This window comes from Poecilia reticulata, chromosome 16, assembly GCF_904066995.2.
Source record: "Poecilia reticulata chromosome 16, P_reticulata-male-v2, whole genome shotgun sequence".
Classification (NCBI taxonomy): domain Eukaryota; kingdom Metazoa; phylum Chordata; class Actinopteri; order Cyprinodontiformes; family Poeciliidae; genus Poecilia; species Poecilia reticulata.
In genome coordinates this window covers 10,527,935-10,553,396 of record NC_088845.1, presented here as the reverse complement: position 1 = coordinate 10,553,396, position 25,462 = coordinate 10,527,935, and the positions used below count along the sequence as shown (strand labels likewise).

At 37.3% G+C, this 25,462-nt stretch overlaps 1 protein-coding gene across 2 annotated transcripts in view; it reads left to right on the top strand.

The window, feature by feature from the left end:
* Nucleotides 1-25,462, top strand: part of slc9a1a (solute carrier family 9 member A1a) — a 34,011-nt gene that overhangs the window by 2,361 nt on the left and 6,188 nt on the right. Inside the window, exons 2-12 of one of the 2 annotated variants that reach the window (XM_008431075.3) lie at nt 12,444-12,922; nt 14,198-14,448; nt 16,179-16,396; nt 16,576-16,769; nt 18,268-18,357; nt 19,791-19,861; nt 20,477-20,653; nt 21,111-21,243; nt 21,345-21,446; nt 22,012-22,090; nt 24,220-24,276. In XM_008431075.3, coding sequence (XP_008429297.1) covers nt 12,444-12,922; nt 14,198-14,448; nt 16,179-16,396; nt 16,576-16,769; nt 18,268-18,357; nt 19,791-19,861; nt 20,477-20,653; nt 21,111-21,243; nt 21,345-21,446; nt 22,012-22,090; nt 24,220-24,276 — 1,851 coding nt within the window. The remainder of the gene's footprint in view (nt 1-12,443; nt 12,923-14,197; nt 14,449-16,178; nt 16,397-16,575; nt 16,770-18,267; nt 18,358-19,790; nt 19,862-20,476; nt 20,654-21,110; nt 21,244-21,344; nt 21,447-22,011; nt 22,091-24,219; nt 24,277-25,462) is intronic. The other variant, XM_017309657.2, reaches the window with a different exon arrangement.

Here is a 25,462-nt window from a genome sequence, read left to right as displayed (position 1 = left end):
AGGCAGGCAGGTTGCTCCTTAGATCGGTTCACCTAATGCAGTGAGGATCTTTTAAAGCTGCCTCCTACAGTGATGACTAAGCAGTTTAACCGACAAGTCTACATGTAGGAAAGTAACTTATATATTTTGCAAGTTTTCCAAACATGGCCAACACATGATGCTTTGTGGTAAGACAGAGTCTTGCGGTATTTATGCAAGAATTATTTTAAAAACAAAAGGCTTTCCCGAGTTGACCCATTTCAGGAGTTCATTCAGTTTTTGTGAGCAGTTGGGGTGTCCACCAAAGCATTTTTTTCTGTTGATCTCATTTGTTTTCTTTCTCTTTGAACCCTTCTCTATCTTCAGCGATTCCCTCTGACTTTCTGTTCCTTCTTGTGGTGTGCTTCTGTCAAAACACTGCATTGTCCTCAGCTTTTCTTGTTTCCTTGTTTTTTTTTTCTGAGAGCTAGCAGCCTGTCACTTGACTGTTACATCAGGAGCCTGATTGAGCAGCAGCTTGTAGGCAAGAAGGATGCTGCCTCAGTGTCTGGGCAAGGAGCCCAGTGTCTCAGGGGAGAGGAGAAGCAGAGAGGGGCCACCTGACTCCAGTAGATTTCTTGCAGGACACAACTCAAGGATGTAAAAAGAAAAACGGCAGCTTATGGAAAGTAAATGAATTAATCAACAATTGATAAAATAATAAACAACAGACAAGCAGAAAGTAATTGGTCTTGAGGCGGTGGTTCGGAGGATGTTTGGTGGGTGACTTAAATGTTGCTGCTATAAGAGTCTATTTTGGCAGTTTTTCTTGTTCCTATTCGAAGACTTTCTGTAATCAGGTTCTTAGGTCATTTATCTCTAAAGCTTTGTTACTGGTACATCATGCATTTCTCTCTGTTTTTAGGCACTGTAGCTTTCAGTCTTCTGGCAGGACTTTTTTGCAGAAAACTTATCAAGTCGATGATTAACTGAGGGATGATAACCCATGTGTCAGGTCTTTGATAGATTAGGCATGACATAACTTCAAGATGCTATTCTTCTGCTGTACCTTTTCTTTAAGCCATCTTTTGTCTACTTCCAATCGATGCACAAAATGCTACTATGGTTAAGTACCAAATAGCGCATACATTTAGTGAAAAGGCTGAAGTATAGTATCACTTTCAGATAATAATTTTAATTGCTGATTAAGTGGCTCGAGTGGTTGCACACATGGCTTTCATCCCAAAAGTGTTTTTTGCACCTCACTGTCTGCTGAAGATGTTGACATGAAATGGGGATGTCATTTTCCACATCTACCATACCTAACAACCAGGAGATAAAATGGAACGAGTGTGACATAGTGATAGAGTACAATTCAAATACAGCAGCAGCACAACGAAGCATGGGTGCAAGAAGAGCATCAAGGCTTTATCCAGGCTTTGTTTTTGCAATAAAAATGTTACAAGGTGACAGAAAATGGGTAAATATGAGGAGGTCATTTTATATTGTTGGAAGATGTTATTGATAATACTTAAACACCAAAAATAGAGTCTTAAAAAGGCAAACACCAGAAAATGCTATCAAAATTGTGAAGTGAAGTGAAGTGAAGCCAGGTGGGCCACCATGCTTATAATGCAGTGAGAAAAACCCTGAGCAGGTTCTGGTGCAGACAACTTGATGAGGATGAACTTTGCTTGTGTCTAAAGGTTTCTGTAGTGTCTTAAAATCCTTGTGTTTGACAACTTCAAACCTTAAAAAACCATAAAAATGATCCACATTAATAAATTAAATTACATACTTTATGGACTCTATGTTAGTGACCAAATTGTACACTTCTCTTGGTTCTGTGTTCCTAGTTGCATGTTCTGAAAGCCCTGTGACTTCCGCCTGATTGCCTTGTGAAATGTGAATGATGCAAAATTGAGTATCCATTATTATATACTTATTACAGAACTATTATCTGAAAAGGCCTGTTGAAATACATTCTACATGACTATTTCATAAGCTTATAGAAACTCTGAAATTTCAGTTCACTTGGAACCCTTATTATTTTAGTAAGATCTTACGTTAAGGAAAGAAATCTTTCTTTGTGTCGTAATTAGGCTGCAGAAAAACACATTCAATTTAGCAATGTTCAATCAATGCACAGCACAAAGGTTAAATTTTGCAGTGTAGTTTACTTTGTTGTCATAAAATAGTCCTCTAAATTCAGAGGGAACATTTATCTGTATTTCTATATTTATCTGTAAACAGGAAAATAAATTAGGTTGTCCCTGATTCGTGTTGTGATTGTAATACATAACAGCAAGAAGCTAAATTACGGTGGCCGACAGGTGCAAATGCGCAGCAACAAAGAAAATATGCAAACAAAAAAAAGACACGCGCACAAATGAAATGCAGCAAACATAAAAATAGACGCAAACAAAAATCAAATAAAATGCAGCAAACAAAAAAAGAGACGCTAACAAAAAAGAATACAACCACAAATGAAATGCAGCAAACAAAAAAAGAGAGACAAACAAATGAAATGCAGCAAGGTTTAGCTTTAATCAGTCAAACCCATTTGCTCAGGAATAAATTAAATACTTTAGTGAACCAAAAATTTTTACAGCTGTTACCTGGCTTAATATCTGTGTTTCACCTCCACTCATAGGGGAAAACTATCGAGAGTTTTTAAAACAATTTTCCGGGAGACATGGGTTCTCTCTTGGTGTACCGAACCTGGAGCGCCCGGCCAGGCGAGGGGAGCTGGCTGTTAATGCAGCGGGAGCAGACATCTCCGAAAACTTCGGAGCAATATTGTAATTAAGTGATTTATTGATGAACCGAGCAGATATTTCAGATCTATACATCTACGTTCTCGCCTAAAAACATTGTAAAAATCATTTTGTGTAATTTTAAGTGTAATACAGCAAAAATAATTTTGCCGCCATTGCTGTCTTTCTGAACACCCATTTAAAGGAGGCAGACCCTAAATTTGGACACAGCTGTTTTTTGTTCGACTCCCTCTACTGATCTGGAGCACTTCCGGTTTTCAGCACTTTTTGTTTGCATCTTTTCTTTTGTTTGCTGCATTTCATTTGTTTGCGTCTCTCTTTTTTTATTTGCTGCATTTCATTTGTAGTTGTATTCTTTTTTTGTTTGCGTCTCTTTTTGTTTGCTGCATTTTATTTGTTTTTGTTTGCGTCTATTTTTTTGTTTGCTGCATTTCATTTGTGCGCGTGTCTTTTTTGTTTGTTTGCATGTTTTCTCTGTTGCTGCGCATTTGCACCTGTCGGCCACCGTAAATAGACACGACTTTACAGCCAGTGATTCCTAAAATAGGTTGGTGTCTTATCAAATGTGCATCTGGGACTGATTGTCCTGGTGAACTTCTGTGTTTCAGTTTGGTAACAGCCACCAGAGATATAGGAGTAGACATTGGGACACACCCGTGTGAATTACCTTGATACTTGTGAAGCTTTGTGTCCTGCATCCCCCTACCTTTGGCGAGGTTGTTGTAACAGGTTAGCCTGGTCCAGTTGGGTTCACACTTCTTGTATGATTCAGAATTGACCAACTATTCTCAGAAAGACTGTGTCGCTTCAGTGTAAAAATCAATGAAAGCATACAGTTTCATTCAATAGCTGATACATGAGCTTAGTTTCTGCTGTAGCTGGAGTTTGGCTGCAACCCAAAACATGTTTTTCTCACGTGGGAGAGAACACCGTAAAGAGCATCAGTTAAAAAAAGTTATAATAGAAGACGTTTTTCTTCAATTTATGTGTGATTAGTGAAATTTTTGTATTTTCTTAAAATTCTAACATTAAAACCCTTTATTATTGATTAATGTTATAGTGATATTTGTTTAATGTAATTCATAGTTAGTCAGCATGATTTGTAAAGAGTCATAAAACAATATAAGAATACTATGAGACGTTTCCTGTGGTTAAATATGCTGCAAATGTTATTAGCTACAAAAAAATTATGCTTGCTGAATACTACCACCATGACATCAAATGGGTGTTACAGAAATCTTATTTTTAAGTGTAATATTATTAGTGATCTTGCTATTTTAACTGCTGCTCAATACCTAATAATGAAGAAATTAACATTAAGTGGGTTTTTTTGTCTGTCTAGACAAAAAAACATATCACATATTTATTACTTTTCAGGGATTTTTAAAAAATATTTTTGTGGTGTTTTCTTAAAGACTAAAAACTGTAACAGACATGGACACAGAGAATGAAAGTGGCCACAGAAAAAAAAGTCCTTGACCTTAAGAGGAGGTTTAGATGGGCCACTGATCTATTCATGAATTCTCAGAAGGCATTTGGGATCCGGGGTTTGAAATGATTATAGCCTGACAGGTCGCGCTACGTAGTTGTGCAATGTGTACTGAGCATTTGGTATCCAAGCAGAAGAGAGAGTACATATTTATCTTCTATACCTGCAGCTTGTTTAACAGTTGTTAAAAATCACACTTACTGTATTCTGATGAGTAATCTCATTTTTTTTATGATGTTGGTGGCCTTTATTTATCAGTTACTTGAAGTGCAGAGTGGACAGGGGAGGCCTCCAGTAAAAGGCCCATGGTCAGGAATAGATACCAGATCAACTGCTTTGAGGACTATATTCTCTGTATGTGTTGCACAGGACCCTTTCAAGTCCTGATTTTATCTTTGTCAATACTATGTTAGGAATGCTGAAGTTGTTAGAAACATGTTGCTCAGACGAGGTTGCTTCCTAAAGAGGCATACCCAGAACCTAGAAGACAAAACAAGGAAGTGTTGCTTTAACTAATTTGTCACTCATTTAAAACCTTTAGCTACTGGATTAATTTATGCGTTAGTTGTTGTGGAGAAGTGTGGAAACTCATCAGTAACCTGAACTTTAAAACTGTCCTCATCTATAATGCTTATATGGAAGAAAAAGTCATAGTATTGCATTAGAAAGCAAAGCTTAAGTTTGAGGCAATGTCACAAACAGTGCTTTTCTTATCTTTACTATGTTATTTAGGTTAAGAGTTGGACAAGAAGACTTCCAGGTTTACTGACAAAGAAGGTTATTGACTTTCTCCTATTCTTAAGTACCACTGTATTTGTGCAACATTTCTGGGGTGAAAGACTTAAGTCAATCATTAAAATGGCTATTATGTATTTTCAGGCACATAGTTACATTTTACTACACAGTCAAGTAACTGTCAAATTCAGTTGTTATGAAAATGTTTTATACATTAGCAATAACTTAAAATAAATTTGACTTTGCATTATAGCATTTCTGATACCTTGAAATTGGCCTCTGGTTCTTTAACGAAGGTAATGCCCTTTCTGTCATTCCCTCTTTAGCATGACAGTGCTTCTCCATGATGTTACTTACAACCATTTTTAGGAGAGTTGAACTGAGAAGTAATTCACATAATAAGCTCAGTAGATGCTCGTTTGTACAGGTGTTTAAGCCTGGTACATTGTAATTGCTGTCCAAGATTAATGGGTCTTTAGTGTCCAACTTTTCATCAAAAGTTAATATTGAGAATGGCACTAGAAAGTACTGTGGCTTAACTTTGCTACCACAATAAAATCTGTTTTCTTATCTGTACTGGATGCTTCTTATATCTTCCTTTTTGTACCTCTCAGAATTCTAATATAGCTTGTGGTTAACCTAGCAATCAACACTTGCCCTAACATGTTGCAACATATCCTCTGTCTAAAACACCTTGAGTCTTGGTAAAACTTTTTTTCTAGCGAGCTCAAAAGCAGTCGCACTACTTTGTAGTGAAGAGTGTTAAGATCTGCTGTCACAATATGTGGAACAAAAGGGGGAACTTGAGCTTGCTATCGTGCTTCAATGATTTGAGCTTAGTTTCACAAAGATTGCATGTTCGTTTTTCTAAAGTATGTCTCTTACGAGAAGAAATGCAACAAGTGTCACAGAAACTATCTCTTCTAGGATCCTGTTGTGCTTTCACACTTTCTGATACCTGTCAATAGTCCATACATTAGTGTCTGAAGATAGATGTATGGGTTTTTCTTTTGTTTAAATGATCACACTCATAGATTGAAAATGAATGCTTTGTATTCATTAGTTATAAAACTATTATATTGCCCTCTTTTAACTTTTCTGAGAAAGGTGATATAATAAACGATGTTAAGTAAATTGTAAGATGAATCGTCCAGCGTTATTCACATGGTAGCGTTGCATCCATTACCATGTAACAGAAGCCATCTTGTGAGAAATCGTCAGTAGAAGATGGCACTGCTATGTTCATACATCTCACCAGGGGTTTTGTTGAGCCATCCCCGCATCAGGCCTTAATAAATAATTCAAACCAATGGCAGTCCTGCATAACTGGTTGTGCACAATAGACAACATTAAACAATGAAATGATGACTCAGAGCTGCTTATCTGTACCACACCACTGTGGTCACGAACAAGACCTCCATCACTTCGAGGTAAACGTGTTTCATGACCTTTATGCGAAATCCAGTCTGTTACACAGTGGTGTTTGAGAGCTGGTCAGCTAATTAAATGTCACTGTTTTTATAACCATAATTAAACAAATGTCCCATCAGTCACACTCTTCAACAAAAAGTGTTTTTAAATGTGTTTTTTTGTCTCTCTCTTTTGTGCTTGCTCATTGAAACTAATGCAGTTGCCAACGGTGCCCAGCTAGTCACCTGGCAACAGGACAATGTTCCTGGCTTTGGAAATTATGATGTGTGGCAAGTATCAGGCTATGTCGACACTCTGTACACTTACAGAAATGAAAGAACTGCCACCCTTAGCTGGTTTTATATTATCTGGCACCATAAAGGTTCTCATGAGGGAATAAAGCACAGGACACAGACAGTAGTGTTGCTGTTAAGCAGCCATAAGAAATGACCTGAAGTTGGTATTTGTCAATGCAAAATTTAAAAAAAAGGAATTTTACAATGTTTACTTCAAGAACATTCAGAGTCTTTACAAAATGACTTGAACTATTTCCTCATTCGGTCATATACTACAAATTTTATGTTTATGTTTTATGTGACATTCCAACACAAATTACTGCATAATTGTTATATGAAAACATCTGTAAAATGCATTGTGCATTTGCATGTATTATTATTTTAAACTCTACCATTGTAGCTCTGGTTGTATGTGTTCTGCTTGAAGGTGAACCTTTGACCGAAGCTCAAGCTTTAATTCAGCTCCATCCATCCCATCAGCTCAAAAGTAGCTTTTTTCTGCCACTTTTCTATTAACTTGTGGAGTTCACAGCTGCAAGTTTACCTGTTGACCGATTTTTTCTCCTGAGTTGTGGATTGTTTCTGCCCCTCAATTACCATACCATTGACTTCCACTTTGATTAATATACAGAATAGCTGTATTTGTCCTGAGATCAATTACTCTCTTTAATATTTTGGTTACTTTTGAAAACAACTGTTTGCAGTGGGCAGTTTTCCAAGTGAGATATCAAAGGGAAGGGTGCTTACTAAAACTGTGCACCACACTCTTTAGATTTATACTTGTCAAACATTTTAAAACTTGCTTGTCTCTTTCATTTTACTTTAGGATTATGCAATATTTTATATTGGTTTGTCACATACCCAAAAACCAATTTAAAGCTTGGGGTTGTACCTTGTGAAAAGTTTAGGGGACGAAAATACGTTTAAAAGAAATTGCACATACCTCTTAACCACACTGACATTGCTACTATTACTGTTATTCCCGCCTGTTCGCTATCTAATCTTCTCTAAACTGAAAGAGCCATGAGAGTCATAATTTAGGTCCTTCAGGAGGAATTTTTAAAACAGTATGAAATGTCATCACTTAGCCAGAGTTGGATGTTTCCACATATTCAACAAGCCTTGCAGGATGTCTTGAGAGTCCTTACATGTAGAAGGATCAGTAATCATCCTGAAATGTCTTTTTTGACTCTTCTCGATTGAACTGTACGCACAGCCTTGTCCCCTTTAGTCACTCTTGACATATAAAATAATTTAGAGTTTCCCTCTTTGATCCGGTATTGAACACGACTCCTTGAGGCATGAGCAGCAATACATTATACCAGCTAGCCGTGACTATTGCTTTCCTTGAGGACTGTGTACTTTAGCATTTTAGCAGTTTCTTTTTTCTAGCAGAATTCAGTGGGATATTTTAGCAATATGTTTCTGATATTTTCTTTCCACAGGAGTCAAGGTATAGTAATATTCCTATGCATTTGTGACCTCTATTCCTGCCTCTGCAGAGATACTGATATTCACATGGCGGGCTTATCAATCACAATGTAGCTCTTGTTTTATTGCCATATTCCATACCAGTCCATTGTGGGCTGGTATGGAATATGGCAATATTCAAAGACACTCACTGGCTTTACACAAGGGGTCATAGGACTGTGACTACTCTAATAATACCACTGTGTTGTTTCCCACGCCACCATTGAGATTCTGATATGTGTCGCTTTGACAACTGAGCTTGACTCCATTGAAATGAATATTCTTGACTTGGAATCTGTGATTCCATTGACTTTTTTGATTGGTGTGGCTTGACCAGGTTTCACTCTACATGTTAAGGTGATATGCTAAGTCAGGTGTGTCAGAGTGTTTTGAATTTGTTAAACTGAGGGCCTGAATTGCTCCCTCCGGGCACTACTTAAAGTGTGTGCATAGTTGTGCATTTAAAAGAGCAGATCATACTGGCTGCAAATTATTGAGGAAATAATTGAGGCCAATTGCTTAATAAATATTAAAAATTGTGGTTCTCTTAGAATTAAAGTAGAACACTAACAAAAATATTTTCTCTCTTTTTTTATTTGGGCCTTTTAAGTCTTGTACATACTTGCTCTGTGTCTGCTCAGAAACAGCACTGAAAAATGTCAGCTTGAGGTCTTACTTTCAGATGTTAAGCTTTTTTTTCCCTAGCAGACTGTTTTCCTTTTTGTTCTGGTATGCTTTATTGCTTTTTTTTTTTGGGCTTAAAGGGGCAACATATATGCCTTTAAATGTACTTAGAAATTGGGAACAAACTGAAATTGTCGGATGGTTTCATAAAGCAAAACACCTACATTCGCAAGATTTCTGAGGCATGATCGTCGTCATTGTTTCTGTTTGTCTGAGAACTAATTAGAGCTTTTTGGGCTTTTTACTGTGTGATCCCATGTCCCCAAACTGAACTAATATACAGCATCTCTCACACCGATGCCTCTGTCACAGTTGGGCATGACTTACTAATTACATAGCAGACTCTATGGTAGTTGTGATGTAGTGACCATGAAGGTGCTAATTCGTCTTTTAGTCCTCAGTGATCAGTTTAATGCTTCTCTCTACATAGTCTCAGAATAAAAAAACATAGAAATTAAATGTAGCTCACTAAACATATTTTAAAGACTGAAAGATATTACAGGATAGCAATGTCACCCTTCCTGTTTATAGACTTTCTATAGTTTCTTGAGGTGTATTTTTTTTAAACAAAGATTTAAGATGCAGAAAAGTGCTTTGTTGTAGACATCTTAAGAGAAATGAAGCACATTAGACCATAAAATATAATGCCTACTTCTCCAGCAGTGCTGTCATCAAACTGTCAAAGCATTTAATACTTCCACAGATGTCTTGTATATCTGAGGAATTTCTGTTGGATATTTCTGACATCCTGTCAAGACACATCCATCCACTAATCCATCCATTCATTTTCTCCACCCACTTAATCCTGTTTAGGTTCACGTGAGTCACAGGGTGTCTGTTGTCAATCTGAAGCAGTTTGAAGGTCTGAGTACTGCATGGGCAGGTGCACAGCAGAGGTACACAAGACAGAATCACTGAAGCACACAGTCACATTATAGCAGTCTAACAAAATTCTAGTTGTCGTTTTAGTACTGCTGAGATGCAATATTGCACCCAATTTTTTTTCATTACCAGGCCTTTGCAGAGCTCGGGGAAATCAACTACTTGATTCCCTGGGTTGGTGCAGGGATGCATCTAAAAGTTGCAGGACAGTAGATGTTGAGAACTAGACTTGGGCATCCTGTCCTATAGTACTAAACTGAATATGATGCCTGTTGTTTTGTATTGATTTAATTTATTTTAAGAAGTAAGGGAGAAAATATAATTGAATTGGATATTTAAACTATGTGCCTTCCCTAAAGAAACTCTATATAAATCTGTATATTTAATGGCTTTGGCATTATTAATTACAAAGTAGGTACTTTTTATATCAATGCTTAGGGCTGTAAAACTGTATCTATGTTTACATGTGCAAAATTATTTGATCAGATCAAAATGTATTTGTATCAAATAATCCAAATATATTGTTTAAATGGGCCCAATATTAATTAATCCGATAATGAAGTGCATTTATATTAACTAGAATTTATTCAGAAAGGAAGCCCTCACATGTGAAGAGTTGTAAAAAAATGTCCCTTAAAAAACACAGAAGTATTTTTTTCTTCAGTCTGTTCTGAACATTAAAACAAATGCAGTAGTGTGTTCGTTTTGTGCATTCTGAGTGGCCAGAATGGACACACGCCAGGTTCTAATAACAGTTGAGATCTAGCTCCACTGCCTAATTAAACTACAGACTAAGCAGCACATGCTACTGGGCTTCCTGCTTTATAGATTGAGAGGACAGGAATAAGTGAACAAAGTTCTGTGCCGCCTCCAACTGCTGCCTTTCCCTTCACAAACATGTGCAGCCAAGGTCAGTTTACCACAATCAGAATAACACAATCAGAAAAAGTGTTAGCATGCATGCCATTCGGATTATCGACTGGCATTTACCCTCTCATTTGGATTACAATTTCACTCCGTTTGAGCTGAATTCAATCAGAATATTCCAACTGGGGGCGTTTACATGACACATTTTTATTCTGTTATACCGTTTATTCCAATTACTTATGTCCATGTAAGCGTGCCCGGGGTGTACCTGACAAAGTTCAGTGACCAAAACATTTTGTAATAAATTAAGTGGTTTATTGATTGGGAGTTTCTCCTACACATCTTTTTTCAATTATTGATGTAATTCAGCAGATTTATTTCCAGACCAAATATCTTTCAAGTGCTGACATGCATAAAAAGACATAAAGCAAAAGAGCTTTTGTGAGTATTGGATAATGTGAACTAATGTTTTTGCTATAAACAGTATAAGAAACTGGAGTGCGAGTTTTGTGCAGACATACTTTGTAAAGACGAGCTTAATCAAAGCCTATTTTTCATAACTTTTGAATTCCTTGTTGTAATTCAGGTTCTATTTTTTTTTCTAAATGCTAGATACATGTGGTATTTTGCTATGCAATCAGTTTCTGATGAAAGTGTTGTCACTTGTGAGCTTGTTCTAATGTTTTGCTTTGCACATACTTTTGTTTCCATTTTTTCTCTCATCGTCATCTTTCCAGAGACATTTGTTACAGTGACATTTGTTTTGTGTCAAGCATTCAGCTTGACACATACCTGTGTGGCAGCAGTGTATAGTAAATATAGCCGGCCGACTCGCTGGACCTCACTTGTCACCTTTTTATATGTTGCTGGTCAGACAGACCAGACTAACACACACTTTTGGTGTGTTGGGCTTCATGTGAAACCAACTCTGCGTGGATCACCATTGTCTAAATATAAAGGATAAACTTTCAATGGGAAAAACTTTTCTCACTTAGTAGATCAGACTTTCTGCTTGTGGTGGCTTGAGCTGCCTGGAGACTTCAGACATGCTTGTGCTGTGAAGCAAGCCCTCTCTGCCGGAGGAAAAAAATAATAATTTCAATTAGCAGGAACTTCAAAAGTGTATTATGTCGTAATTCAAAAAGGCAAACAGGTTTTAGGATTTATTTATTTTTTATTATTTCTCTCAGGTTTTTTTCTAATGAGTGCTCAGCTAATATATTTGAAATGCAGCTGGACATGTCTGTCAGTTTTATGAATCTCTCTCGTGGTATGTTAGTTTTTAGTTGACATGCTTTTGACCTTCAAGGTTGCATATGTCATCGTAATCTTTTCAGCACATTTATAGTTCACTGTTTACGACTTTACATGCAGAGAATTTGTTCCGTCAGGTAAACAGTGAAACTAGTAAACAGAAAGCAAGCACTGGCATGTTGCCCTTTTCGTTGTATGTCCATGGAACATTTTCATCGCAGAACATTAGCATTTTCTAATATATGTTTTACAGTCTGCAGCTAAATCTAACGAAGTCAAAATGTATGTAATATTCCATACTTTATTTTACAGCTTATTTTTTGTTGTAAAATTTATTTAAACAAAGTAACAGAAATAAATGAAAGGCTTCCAGGTCATTTTGAAGAAAAAAATGTGGGTTCTTGTCAACTATTAAGAGTCGCTAATTTAGGTTATGTGAAACAACCAGTTCTTGTCCAGCTCTTACAAGCGTTGTAAGCATTTGAATTTTTATTACAATATTTATTTGCTGTGGCCTTTATAGCCTGAGTCTTTCCTATTTTCTCCTGACTCCACAAATATGTCAGAAATGACCACAAACAGATTTTAAATCATTATTTACTCTTTTCCTTTCTACGTCAGGTTTCCATCTGATTCCTCGTCTATCAAATGTTGTGCCAGAGAGCTGCCTGCTAATATCTGTCGGCCTGCTAGTCGGAGGAATCCTCAAGCTAGCTCGAGATGAGGTCCCACCAGTCCTAAGCGACCGAATTTTTTTCCTCTGCCTCCTGCCCCCCATCATCCTGGATGCTGGGTACTTCTTGCCTATCCGACCATTTGTGGAAAACATTGGCACAATCCTGATGTTTGCTGTTGTGGGAACTTTATGGAACGCCTTTTTTGTCGGAGGTCTCATCTATGCTGTTTGTCAGATCGCACAAGACCAGTACAGTGACATCGATCTAAGCACCATTGGGATTCTGCCTTGTCTGCTGTTTGGCTCCATCATCTCTGCTGTGGATCCTGTTGCTGTGCTCGCTGTTTTTGAAGAGATTCACATAAACGAGCTGTTGCACATCCTGGTGTTCGGCGAATCGCTGCTGAACGATGCTGTAACTGTGGTAAGTGGTCATAGTTAGAATAAAGAGATTGGTTAGATGCACATCAACAAATGAACATACAAAGCATTAACATTTTCAGTTAAGGGTGAAAGCAGAAAACCCTGCACAATTAATCTTGACAATGGGGATAATAGTTTATTCAATGACAATGGTTTGGCTAACTTTTGACAACTGAAAACACTGTGGAACAAAATCAATTCATATCATCAATAACTTAACATTCCGTATTTTCCGCTCTATACGGCGCACCTAAAAACCTTCAATTTCCTCAAAAGCTGACAGTGCGCCTTATAATTCGGTGCGCCTTATATATGGACCAATATTGACCCACAACAGGTCTAGCAACTACGGTAAGCAGCCGCCGACTTCATTTTCCCCGTAGAAGAAGAAGTGCGTGGTGCATGCTGGGATAGGGGGGCGGAAGGGTGGGGGAAGAGAGACAGAGACTGTGGCGGCAGCGTGCCGGTTGGTCTGTGTTACCCAGAAGCAGTTGGGCACAATATCGCAACACCAACACCGTGAGTGAAACAATGACTGCAGCAGCCTGCTAGATAAAGTACTCGGGGACCACTTCTTTACAAATGTGGATGTGTAATACTAGAGTACGGAACAAATTGGCAACTCAAACTGAGGCATCTATTCTATGCGCCTCATAATACGGTGCGCCTTACATATGAAAAAAGTTTTAAAATAGGCCATTCATTGAAGGTGCGTCTTATAATCCAGTGCAGAAAATTAAAAGCACACATTTATATAACACAGACAGGTATTTTTAACACCAACTAGTACAATAAATACCTTTACTGTGACTTGTGCTCATCCAGTTTTATCCCTCCTGTACATTACTTTCATTCCATCATCACTATTGTCTCCAGGTAAATTTATCTCTGATTTGGCAGCACAGTCTCGCGTAGAGACTTGTTTGTTGCTGCAAGAACTTTTACATTGTGAAATGCTAAGCTAGTAGCTTGTGGATAGCATTTATAGGAAACTAAAGCGTATTTTTATGAACTCGATACAAACTATGACTACATGAGACTTATGTGGCTGATTCTGTTGCTCTATGTTGTAATATACTTTTTGTGAATTTGTGAGGACATATTTTTTTTTGTTCAATTTTATGTACTTTGATAGTACAACTAATATAATTTATGTTTTGTGTGTTTGTTGTGGTTTTTCATGTCTTTTCCTTGGATTTTTGTTTTCTCAGCTGTTTTTTTTTTTTTATTCTTTTCCTCAATTTACTCCCAATGTCATTGTCCTTTGCCCTTCTAGGTACTCTACCATCTTTTTGAGGAGTTTATGGACTCTGGTTCGGTGTCGGCTGTGGATGCCATCCTGGGACTCGTCTCATTCCTCGTTGTGGCGTTGGGCGGCGTCCTGGTTGGAGCTTTCTATGGGATCCTGGCTGCCTTCACGTCTCGTTTCACCTCCCACACTCGGGTCATCGAGCCTCTTTTTGTGTTCCTCTACAGCTACATGGCCTACCTGTCGGCAGAGGTGTTCCACCTTTCAGGCATCATGTCGTAAGTTGTGGACGAGGGACATGCCAAAGTAGTCTTTCTCTCTTTTTTTTAACCCTCCCGCAGGGCTAATGCAACTTCGTAAAACGCACATCGGTACTGCTTTGAACCTCACCCATGTTTCCTGTGTGTGTGTGTCAGAAAAGTTTTTTTAATTTAAATATGCATTTCTGTATGCCTTTCTTTGAACCTTCAATCTTGTTAATCTTAGTTATCAGTATTTTAACCTGATGTTTATACATTTCTCTTAAGAGAGCTTTAAAAAAAACTACTACTTGATCTGTTCAGTGAAGAATTATTGGTTTTTACCCAGATATGTTAAATTTAATTTCTATTACTGAATTATTTTTTTATCTGTGTAAGTTGTTGAGCTACCTGCGAGCAGTAGTCTAGTTTGTTAGTCTTCAAAAGAAATTAAATTAAAATAAGATCCGTGGTCACATTAGCAGGGTTTTCTCCAGAAAACCTGCTAAGCCTGGTGGTCGAGGCAGTGAGGTGGTCCACCGTGGTTTTGTATTAAAAGATGGTAAGTTGACAGGAAATGTAAAATATTACTGAATAATTATGTTACTGGAGGACATTGCTGACAATACTTAAACCTACAACTATAGAACCTGAAAAACAACAAATCCAAAAAATATAGTTATTTATATAATTATAATTATTTGCACTTCTGTTAAATCCAAATTAAGTCATCAGTTAATGGATCTAAAAACATAATGTAATATGGATCACATTTAGAACCCACTCAAATCATAAATGAACTAAGAGAATATCAATACAGTTAAATTTGATTTTATGGTTTCAGCATAGATAAATTAAAAGTTTTTAAATTGTTTAACATTTGAATTTAAGACTATGGTGCATCACTAATTTAAAAATTGCAAACTAACAAGACACAAAGATGCACTGTGAAGGGTCGTAGGTATGCTTCAAGGATTTCTAATAATTCTTAGCACAGTGATGAAATGTCCTGATCTATAGCCAGCCTTTCAACAGCAATAGTATTTCAGTCATACTTTGCCTTCTTATAAGGCTATGTATTTTACCCAATATTTAAATAGTTTTTTCTGTTTATCCATTTCTGCATAGATCATGGCTGGTTTTATGAACACCTCCACATTTTCCAAGGTGGCATTTAATCACCGCCTGTGGTACGAAGTGATTTGTTACCCGTTTTAAGATGGTGACAGAAGTTGTTGAGATGCTATGTCACCCTCTCGCTCAAAAAGAATAATATATTTTTAGCTTTAAGGACAACAATTTCTTTTTTCTGTTCGGAGCAGTCTTATGCTAACTGTAATGATATTGTTTTTCTCTTTTTTTAAAAAGAGAAATAAATCAACTTCCTTTTTTCATTTCTCTAAAACTTTGAAAGTCAAACCAATATTCCCAGTAGGAAGGAATGGCAGTAAATCTTGAACAGCTGCAGCAGCTTGTGGCATATTTATGCAGCCGTTGCTTTTGGCCTTCAGATTTTTGATGTTCAGTCATTGCGTGAATGTGGGCAGAAGCAGAAGTGGCTACCAAATGAGGATGAGAACATATATTTCAAAGTAATCTGTCTTGTGAAATTCAAGCTTTGTATAATTGCAGCACTGTTCCAGACAGCAGTCTCTTCTTTTAAAGAAAGCGTTTAATGCCTGAGTCAGAAAACATTTTGCAATATACATGCTTCCACCCATTTTTTTTACTTTTGCTGACACAAGATTTCCACTTTTTTCTTTCTCCAGGTTAATAGCATGTGGAGCAGTGATGCGACCCTACGTAGAAGCTAATATATCGCACAAGTCCCACACCACTATCAAGTACTTCCTCAAAATGTGGAGCAGCGTCAGTGAGACGTTGATCTTCATCTTTCTGGGTGTGGCCACAGTGGAAGGAGAACACCACTGGGACTGGATCTTCCTCACATCGACTGTCATCCTGTGTCTGGTTGCACGAATCATAGGTCAGCTCCAAATCTCTATTTTTATTTTTTGTTGTTTCTTAAAAAAGAAACGTCAACAATGAGGATTTCCTTGCAGCTTTTTCCAACATGAAAGGAGGCTTTTTGATGTGAATTGGGTGTATAAAGTCAGCTAAATGATGGCACATTATTTTGACTCTTCTTTTTTCATATTTTTTCAGGCGTGGTGGGTCTTACGTTTATAATTAACAAGTTCCGGATCGTCAAGCTGACCACCAAAGATCAGTTCATTATAGCCTACGGTGGACTGCGAGGTGCCATTGCTTTTTCCCTGGGCTTCATTCTGCACTCGGAACACAAGAGGATCTTCCTGACTGCCATCATCACTATTATTTTCTTCACCGTCTTTGTTCAGGTGAATATACTGAAGCAAATTTTCTATAAGCCCACATTAACTTTAAAGAAACTGTTCAAACTGCTTTTTTATTTACGCTTTTTAATTATTTCTCGTGCTGCATCACCTGCATCAGTGATCAGCAAACATTTTGGTTTGCAAAAGAACTTTTGGCACAGCACATTTGCATTTATTCATCTACTTTGAATTTTTCCCCTGCACCAGTGGCCTCATGTCCTCACTACCCGAAGCTCACAGCTAAATGTGTATTTGCTGACATTTTATTTATGCTGTGATATTTACGGATGAGGATGTGAGAATTTGGGACGTTATTTGAATTAGTTGAAGTGTTTATTTTCTTAAAAGTTTTGGGTTCACCTGTTTCCCCTCACCCCCAGATTAAAACCAGTAATATTTTAAATCTTTGCCCTTGCTGATCAGCTTATCCATTTAGTGTTTTTTTTTATAAACTATTTTGCTTGCTTATACAGCAAGCAAAATGGTTAAATGGTTAAATAGTTACAGAAGTAGTAGTACATTACATTAATGCCAAAACAGTAGCTACATTGGTGCTGAACCCAGGGTTATAGAGTCTGAGTCACTTTTCTGTCTTACTGGTCATTCCTCTGATTTTTGTAATCATTATAAAATGACAGGTTTTGATGTAGACTCTTATTATGAAAAAGCTGCAATGTGTTGTCATCCACTTCATGCCGTTGGACTAAGGCAGACATCTGACTTAATCTCTTTAAGTCAGAGAAGCAAACAGTCAAGCCTATAGTTGCAGACAGGAACACAGGCACACAGACAGACACGTCTTTTCCTCCATATTAATGAGATTTAGAATTGGCATGGCTTCCGTTTGTGCTCTGGAAGTTGCCCAACATTAGTATACTTCTTTACATGCTCATTCCTTCTTTATATGAATAGTCACTTTCTATTACTACCAGAGATGATGTTATGCTGTTTGTGAGTGAGAAAAGTAATAATTTAATAACTTAATAATAATTTACTTGTTCACAAATCTTTACATTTGCTATTGGAAGTCCTTTTATACAACTTGTACAACATCATTCACTGTGTTTTATATGAGCAGTAGCTACATTGGTGCTGAACCCAGGGTTGCTCAGAGACCTCAGAGTTTCCAGTCTTCCACATCAAAGTTTTTTTTTTGTTGTTTTTTTTCCTTTTAAGAAAAGGCTGCTCACTGATTGGAAAAAAATCCCATTTTTATTGTACAACCCATGTAAAATCAATAGGTTATATTCACCATCCAATTTCTCTGCATTTCTACTGTATTTATCCGTACCCTGATTAACAAATTGGAAGGCATCAAAGTGACATTAAAGGCATTAAAGTAATTTGTTATACATTACATTAATGCCAAAACAGATAATACTGAAGAGATAACATTATCACAATTCAAAAGCACTTGATGATAACAGTCTATTTCTGTCGTTGCAAAAGATTAGGAGGGATTTCACGTGAATAATGCTTTGTTTTTCTCACCCCCTTTAAGGGTATGACCATTAAACCCCTGGTGGAGCTGTTGGCAGTGAAGAAGAAAAATGAGGCGAAGCGCTCCATTAATGAGGAGATCCATACCCGGGTACGGCCTATGAAGAGCCAGCTCTTCTCAGTGTTTTTTTTCATTGGAATGACTAGAGCATGTTCCGTTTCCACTTTCAAGTACACATTCAGATGCATCCATATATGGAACAAACTGACACATTCATCAGCTCTTTCAGGAAGCTCTGATGCAATTTACTCAGTCAAATGTTGAGCCTTGCTTCCACCCAGTGGCTGTCTAGCGGTACTCCATGTCTGTTCATTGAAAACCATTTCAGAATTTTTTTTTAACAATTACTGATTTTCTTGCCTCATTCTGTTCCATTATTAGTATCTCTGTGCTTAGCCCTTTGTTTAAGCTTTTTGTTTAAGTCTTCAGTACTGAATGTTTTCGAGGTTGCAACATAACTGCACAAGTCTGGACACCCACAGCACACTCACACACACACACACACACTCACTAGGGGCTCAGTGATGAGTCACCACTGCTCAAGGCAAGACGAGCAGACGGTTCTAATGGCTCCTTCAGTGTAAAACAGCAGAGATTAGAGGGAGGCGAGAGTTGCACAGACCCCACAGTGTGGAAAAGGATCTAAACAGACTGCCATCTAGACTTCTGACTAGTCTTTATTTACTCTTATTTTTACAGTAAATGATGTGAGCTACTAGTGCATGTGTTCAAGCATGATGCATATTTTTCAGACATGTTTATCATGGCGGTATGATGTATTTTGCAGTGGTACGTTGAACATAGTATGCAGTCTGATTCTTCAACCACACTTTTGAGGAAATATTCCGAAGTAGAGTAATTGTTCTAAACAAAGCCAGTTTGGTACTAGAATTATAAAAGTGCATTGATCTCTTAGTTGTGGAGTGGCAACACTTTTACAGATGACTCTTCACCACCACAGCATGGTCCAGTCTGTATATTTATCATTTTCCTCAGCCAAAGTAGAAGTGTATAGAGTGGTTCTACTTAATGACTTGTTACTATAGCAACACCAGCTGTCAAACTGTCATCTCCGGGCTTAGTCAGAGCACCGGGCCAATCTATGGGTCAGCTACAGTCTAAACAACAAATCAGTTCTTACATTTCTCTGGTTGTGTAAGCAGGAACCTCACTCCTGTTAATAAAGCTGCTCCAATCAATCACCTGGCAGCGGCTGCTGCTGTTCACTTCCTCTCATAGATTTTATTTTAAAGCCCGCTGACTGCAGATGTTAAAGCTGATGTGCCCAGACATTTGTATTGTTAGTGAAGGCAACAGTGCTGATCCAAGAACTGCAAGAAGCACCTAAATAAAATGTGAAGTTACTTACAACACCTTCTCTCAAATAAATGGCAAAAGACAAATGTTTCCAGATTATACTTTTAACTTTGCTTAGAATCATTTGCAGCACATACAAATCATCCCTATTAATGAAGTGGAGGTAGTCTGGTCACTTTTCTTTTTTTTTTTACATCTGTTTTCAGTTCCTTGACCACCTGCTGACTGGGATTGAGGATATCTGTGGACACTATGGACATCACCACTGGAAAAACAAGTATGTATTTTAACTGGAGCAAAGACTGTACCTGGAATATATATTGTTATTATAGTTAGTATGTAATTTAAAAAACCTGAGAGTGATGTGACCCTTTTTGCTTACAAATTTCCCTTCCAAATTATTTTCAAAAGGAAAAGCCTGAAAGTTCTGTTGCTTTCCACTAACTGCTCCTATTATTAGGAGTTGCATAGATGGGTTATTAGGGCCAACAAGGTGGGCGCTGCTTTGGTTTGTTGTGATGAAGAAAGAGCTGCGACATAAAAAAGCTCTCTGCTGGTCTGTTTACATTCCAACCCTCTGCTGTGATGAGATACGGATCACGACTGGAAAAACATGATCTTGGTACAATTTTGCTTGACATCTATAGTAAACCATTTCCACTGGATTTTAGAAATGACCCAAAAAGTGATACAGAATGTGGAAATGTACATTTTGGAAAAGTTTGTACAGGTACTTCACTAAAAGTGAATGTGAGGTAACATAAAAACTATGGATCTAAAATTTTGGTAGGATTTCAGTACTTTCATCCTAAAGAAGGATAACTCTGATAAGAATGACCTCAATGTTTTTTTCCGTATAGTTGTTTATTCGTCACTGCCTTTCTCCTCTCAGGCTGAACCGCTTTAACAAGAAATATGTGAAGAAGATATTGATCGCAGGCGATCGTTCCAAAGAACCACATCTCATTGCCTTCTACCACAAACTGGAGATGAAGAACGCTATTCAGATGGTGGAGAGCGGAGGGGGATCTAAGCTCAACTCTTCCTTCCCTTCCACAGTTTCCATGCAGTGAGTACTACAGACTGTATTTACTTAAATTAGCTCTGAAATGTATGATAAATTCTTCAGCAAAGGTTTAGGGCTGCAACTCACAATTATTTTTGAAATCAGTTATTCTATCGATTATTCTAATTAGGAATGGATTAATCAGATAAAGAAATTGCTACATTCTGCAGATTTTTCATTTTACTTCTTAAGCCTTTTTATATTAGAAATAAGAAAACAAACATTTTATTGCTAAAAACAAATACTTTAAATAATGTGAAACACTGAGCCTATTCGTCTTGACTTAACATACATTTTTTGCATCCTTAATATGAGTGAACATGAGGTAGATTTCTTCTTGTCCTGCACTGATCATCTCTGCACAGTTGGTTACGAACGTGACGAACAAACGCAAACATGATGACCAGCTATTTTTGCACCAGACAAGAAAACAACATCTCTGATTGTTTTTCCCCATTAGGAACATTCAGCCCAAGATCCAGTCTCCTCCTTCTGCCCGACCTTCAGAAAGAGTTCTTCCACAGCTGACCAAAGGTCGAGAGGAAGAAATCAGACAAATCCTCAGGACCAACCTTCAGAAGACACGACAGAGGGTAGCCGTCACAATTACTTGTTTACGCAAAAATGCGACTATATAACTAGTTTCAAACGTACCAGTCACTGCATATGAACTTTTTATGCTTTTGTTTCTCAGTTGCAGTCCTACAACAGGCATACTCTGGTGGTTGATCCTGATGAGGAGGGATTTGATGACTTATTCTTAAAAAAGAGGAGGAGGATGGAGCTGGACTGGAAGGTATGCAAAACTTCATCTCATAAATCATCTAATGCTATCTGTCAATGAGCTTAAAGAAAATTAAACATTACTGAAAGTATACAGACTCCATGTGAGAGCAGCCATGAAGAGTTAAACTGATGCAGCCAAAAGCATGATTTATGATTTAATTAGAGTCAATTCTGAGTTTACCAAATTAATTTTTTTCTGACTCAAAGAGGTGCTAATTTATTCTTTCAGATGAGCAGTCATACATTTTCTTCCGTTTCGTCAGATTGTAATTGCAAAAGGAAATTGACTCCTTTTTAGGATAAATTAAATGTGCTAGAAGTCACTGAGGACTGTGGAGGATTTCTGCAGGCTCCCATAAAGCAAAACATCAAATTCAATTCTGTTTAATAAAGATACTGATTGAGTCAATGGTGAGGCACTGAACACTGTGAGCTGGGATTAATTTTCCTGGAAACTTGAGTGAGCCAGAATGTTATTTTCTCATTGCTGTTCTATGTAAGCTTTGTGCAATACTGACATAGCTGTTTATGAGTTAAATATTCTTGTAAAATGGAGTTATTTTCTGTCTTTCCAGTTAAAACAAATGACCAACTACCTGAGTGTGCCTCGTCCTCAGGGCTCCCCAACTATGAGCAGAGCCAGGATAGCTTCAGGTAAATATATACATCAACTAAACACAGAAGCATAATGGATTTAACTCTTACTGTCTCATCTCACTTAAAACCCAAGACAAACTTTTCCCCTGGACGGATCAGATAGATTTTGTGTGTGTATTTTTCAGTAAATGAAAATCAATACAAGTGCATCTCAATAAATGGAAATATCAGAAGATTAAATTATTTCAGTAAGTGAAAATAAAATAAAGTTTAAGGTCACTGTCAAAGGAGTTTGCTGATCAGAATGCTGTATCCAAATATATTAATAGAATGGACATAGTGGAGGGAAAAAGTGCAGTACAAATTTGTTCATGAGCAAGGATAATACGACAGCCTTCCACTGTATTTTCTAAAGTCTACAGTCAATGACTCAATCTACCTGAAAACTTGTTAGCATTTTATGCTTGCCCCTAGGCTGACAGGCTTGACGAATAACCTGATTTTGTGTCCCAGTAGGACATGGCACCTTCCCACACTGGTAGAATAGAAGAATGGAAACAGATTGTCACAAAGAAATAAGAGACTGTACAATAAGGACAGATTCACTAATGCAGAATTTAGTGAATGACCTGGTGATGCAAAATGACCTGTCCTAAACCTCATAGGGAATCTATGGAGTGTTTATAAGAGGAAGGTAAGAGATGGCAGAACCAACAATGCAGATGACCAGAATAACTATGTAGCCTATGTAGCATTAGCTACATAGGCTACATGTAGCCTATGTAGCCAATGCTACATAGGCTACATTAGCACCTTAGCAGGACCACCTCTCTGCCACCGCGTTGTATTAATGCAAAAAGTTATGCAAAATAAGTCCTCAACCACATGTTGAGGCTACAAACTGTTGACCTACTTTTAGCAGGCTAACATTTTTGTATTAAAAGATATATTGTATTGATTTTTATGTAATATTGTAGTTTTAACTTTTAATTTTCTGCAAAGCAAAATAATCAAAATTAACCAAAAATAACACTAAAAATATTACACTCTGCATATAAAATACACTCTACAAAACAGGGATGTCTAACCCCACTCCCTGAGAGACAGGGTACTCCAACTTTTAGAGGCATCCCTGCTCCAACTCATCCCTGCTGACTTGGCTCTTCAGCGCCGCATCGAGTTCTGAAGAGGACTGGTAATGACCTAATTATGTGATTTGGGTTTGTAGAAACAGGAATGTGTCTAAAAGTTGCTGGATAGTATCTCTGAATGACTGGTAGGGAGACTCCTGCAATATAGTCATTTTTACTTGTTGAACTGAAGTACAACAGAAATACATTTAGATGATATTCTAATTCATTGAGATGCCTATAAATACAGTGGTGTGGAGTTGTTTCCCTTCCTTCCTGATTTGCTTTTTATGGGTTTTGCATGTTTTCCATGCTTTAGTGTTTCAGAACATCAAACTAATTAGAATACTATTCAAAGACAACACAGCTAAACATAAAATCCTGGGTTTTTTTTTGTTTTTTTTAATGAAGGTGTTTCTTATTAAGGAAGGAAAAATCCAAACCTACCTGGCCCTATGTGAAAAAGTGATTGTTTCTGTCCAATCCCTTGTTAAAATATAACTTCCCTATAGATTATCACACCTGATTTCACTCTCTCTAGCCACATCCAGGCCTGATAACTACCACACATGTTCTCAATCAAAACATCACTTAAATAGGACCTTTCTCACAAAGTGAAGTGAAGTACGCCAATAGATCCTCAAAAGCTTGACATCATGAAAGCAACACATGACATAAGCTAGGAAAGAGTTCATGAAAGACCCCACACCAACATTCAAAGGACCTCAGTGCCTATCCATGTAATGATGTGTTCATTCTGTACAAAAATTCATCTTAAAAGGTCTTAAATTTGAGTTGGTAAAACCTGCAGAAAACCTGAAAACTGTATTTTATGTTTACTTGTGTCTGGCTAATATTTAAATGTGCTTGATGCTCTCAAACACAGAGGTGTGACAAACTTAAAAATGGAACACCAGGAAGGGGCCAAATACTTTCTCACACCACTGTATGTGCTATAAACTGTGCTAATGTCCCTCCCCACCCCCCGACTCCTCTGATGGAAACATGTTTGCATTTGCGAGCTGGCATTTAAACCAGAGTTTGGTTTCATTTTAGGCAGAAATACTGATTTCATACCTGCTCAGCAGAAAAAAGGAAACAAACAGTCATCAGGTATGTAGAGTAAAGTGTAGTCCTCTGAAGGACAGATGTGCCAACAGCAACTCTAATCTGCATGCTTTTATTTCTTCATTATTAATTAAGATATGTAGGTAGGCTCTAATTAGCAGCATGTTGTGTATGAGGAGCTTCAGCAGCGTCTGTATAAGCTTAAACACAGTAGAATAGTACCAGCATGTGTTTATTTCTCATTGAAAACTGCTGTGCTCAGCATTTGCTGAACTGCAAAAGTGTCTAATTAGACGAGTGACATTATGAACTCTACATGTAGTTTATATTTTTCTCCCTTTGCATATTACCACTAAAACCAGATGTTAACGTAACATTGTATGAAAAGACACCCAGGCTTTTCTGTTCTAACTTCACATCACCTGTTTTAGTTAAGCAAAAGTTGCCAACATTATTTTTATTTGAGAAATACCTTAATTTTTTTGTGGTTTTATTGTTGTTATTATTATTATTATTATTATTATTATTATTATTATTATTATTATTATTATTATTATTATTTTAACAGCATTCTTTAAATTGAAAGGTAAGGTTGACATGCTTTTGGTAGAATTGCCTAGGGAATTCTACCTTTGTAACTGTATTACTTGAATCAGAATTTTAGCCCATTTTTCATGTCAGAAGTGCCTGAAAAGGCCTGCCCAACTTGCAGACCTTTTCAGCTCCCACAATTTGCATTTGTATCTGAGATCAGTGCTTTTTTTTGTGGGTCACTACAGAACATTGCCTCAGTTGCTTCAATATTTCCACATCTTTCCTTGTGATGACATCTTTTTTGTGAAGTGCACTAGTTCCTCCCGCAGCTTTCTGCCTCCTGTTCTTACATTTGAAAGTTTCATAATTTATCCGCCAAATGCAGCTGTGGTCATTAGGCAAAATGCTCTGGTGAACCGACTTATTTTTTTTTTTGATATATTTCTGATGTCACACAGCGTTGCCTTGCAATGCATTCACAGGTGTAAAAATAATCTGGCATTTATCAAATTGAAATAACTTGGTAATTATAACAGGTCTAAAGTCGGAAAAGTTTAGTCTAATTTAACGTCGGAGTGAGAAAAACGTGACTGCCTTTTTTATACACTATGTAAACATCTGGTCTCAACTGTCTAAGTTCATGCATGCCGACTGAGTAATAAAACTGTATGTAATCGGTTTCAAAACCCTAATATTG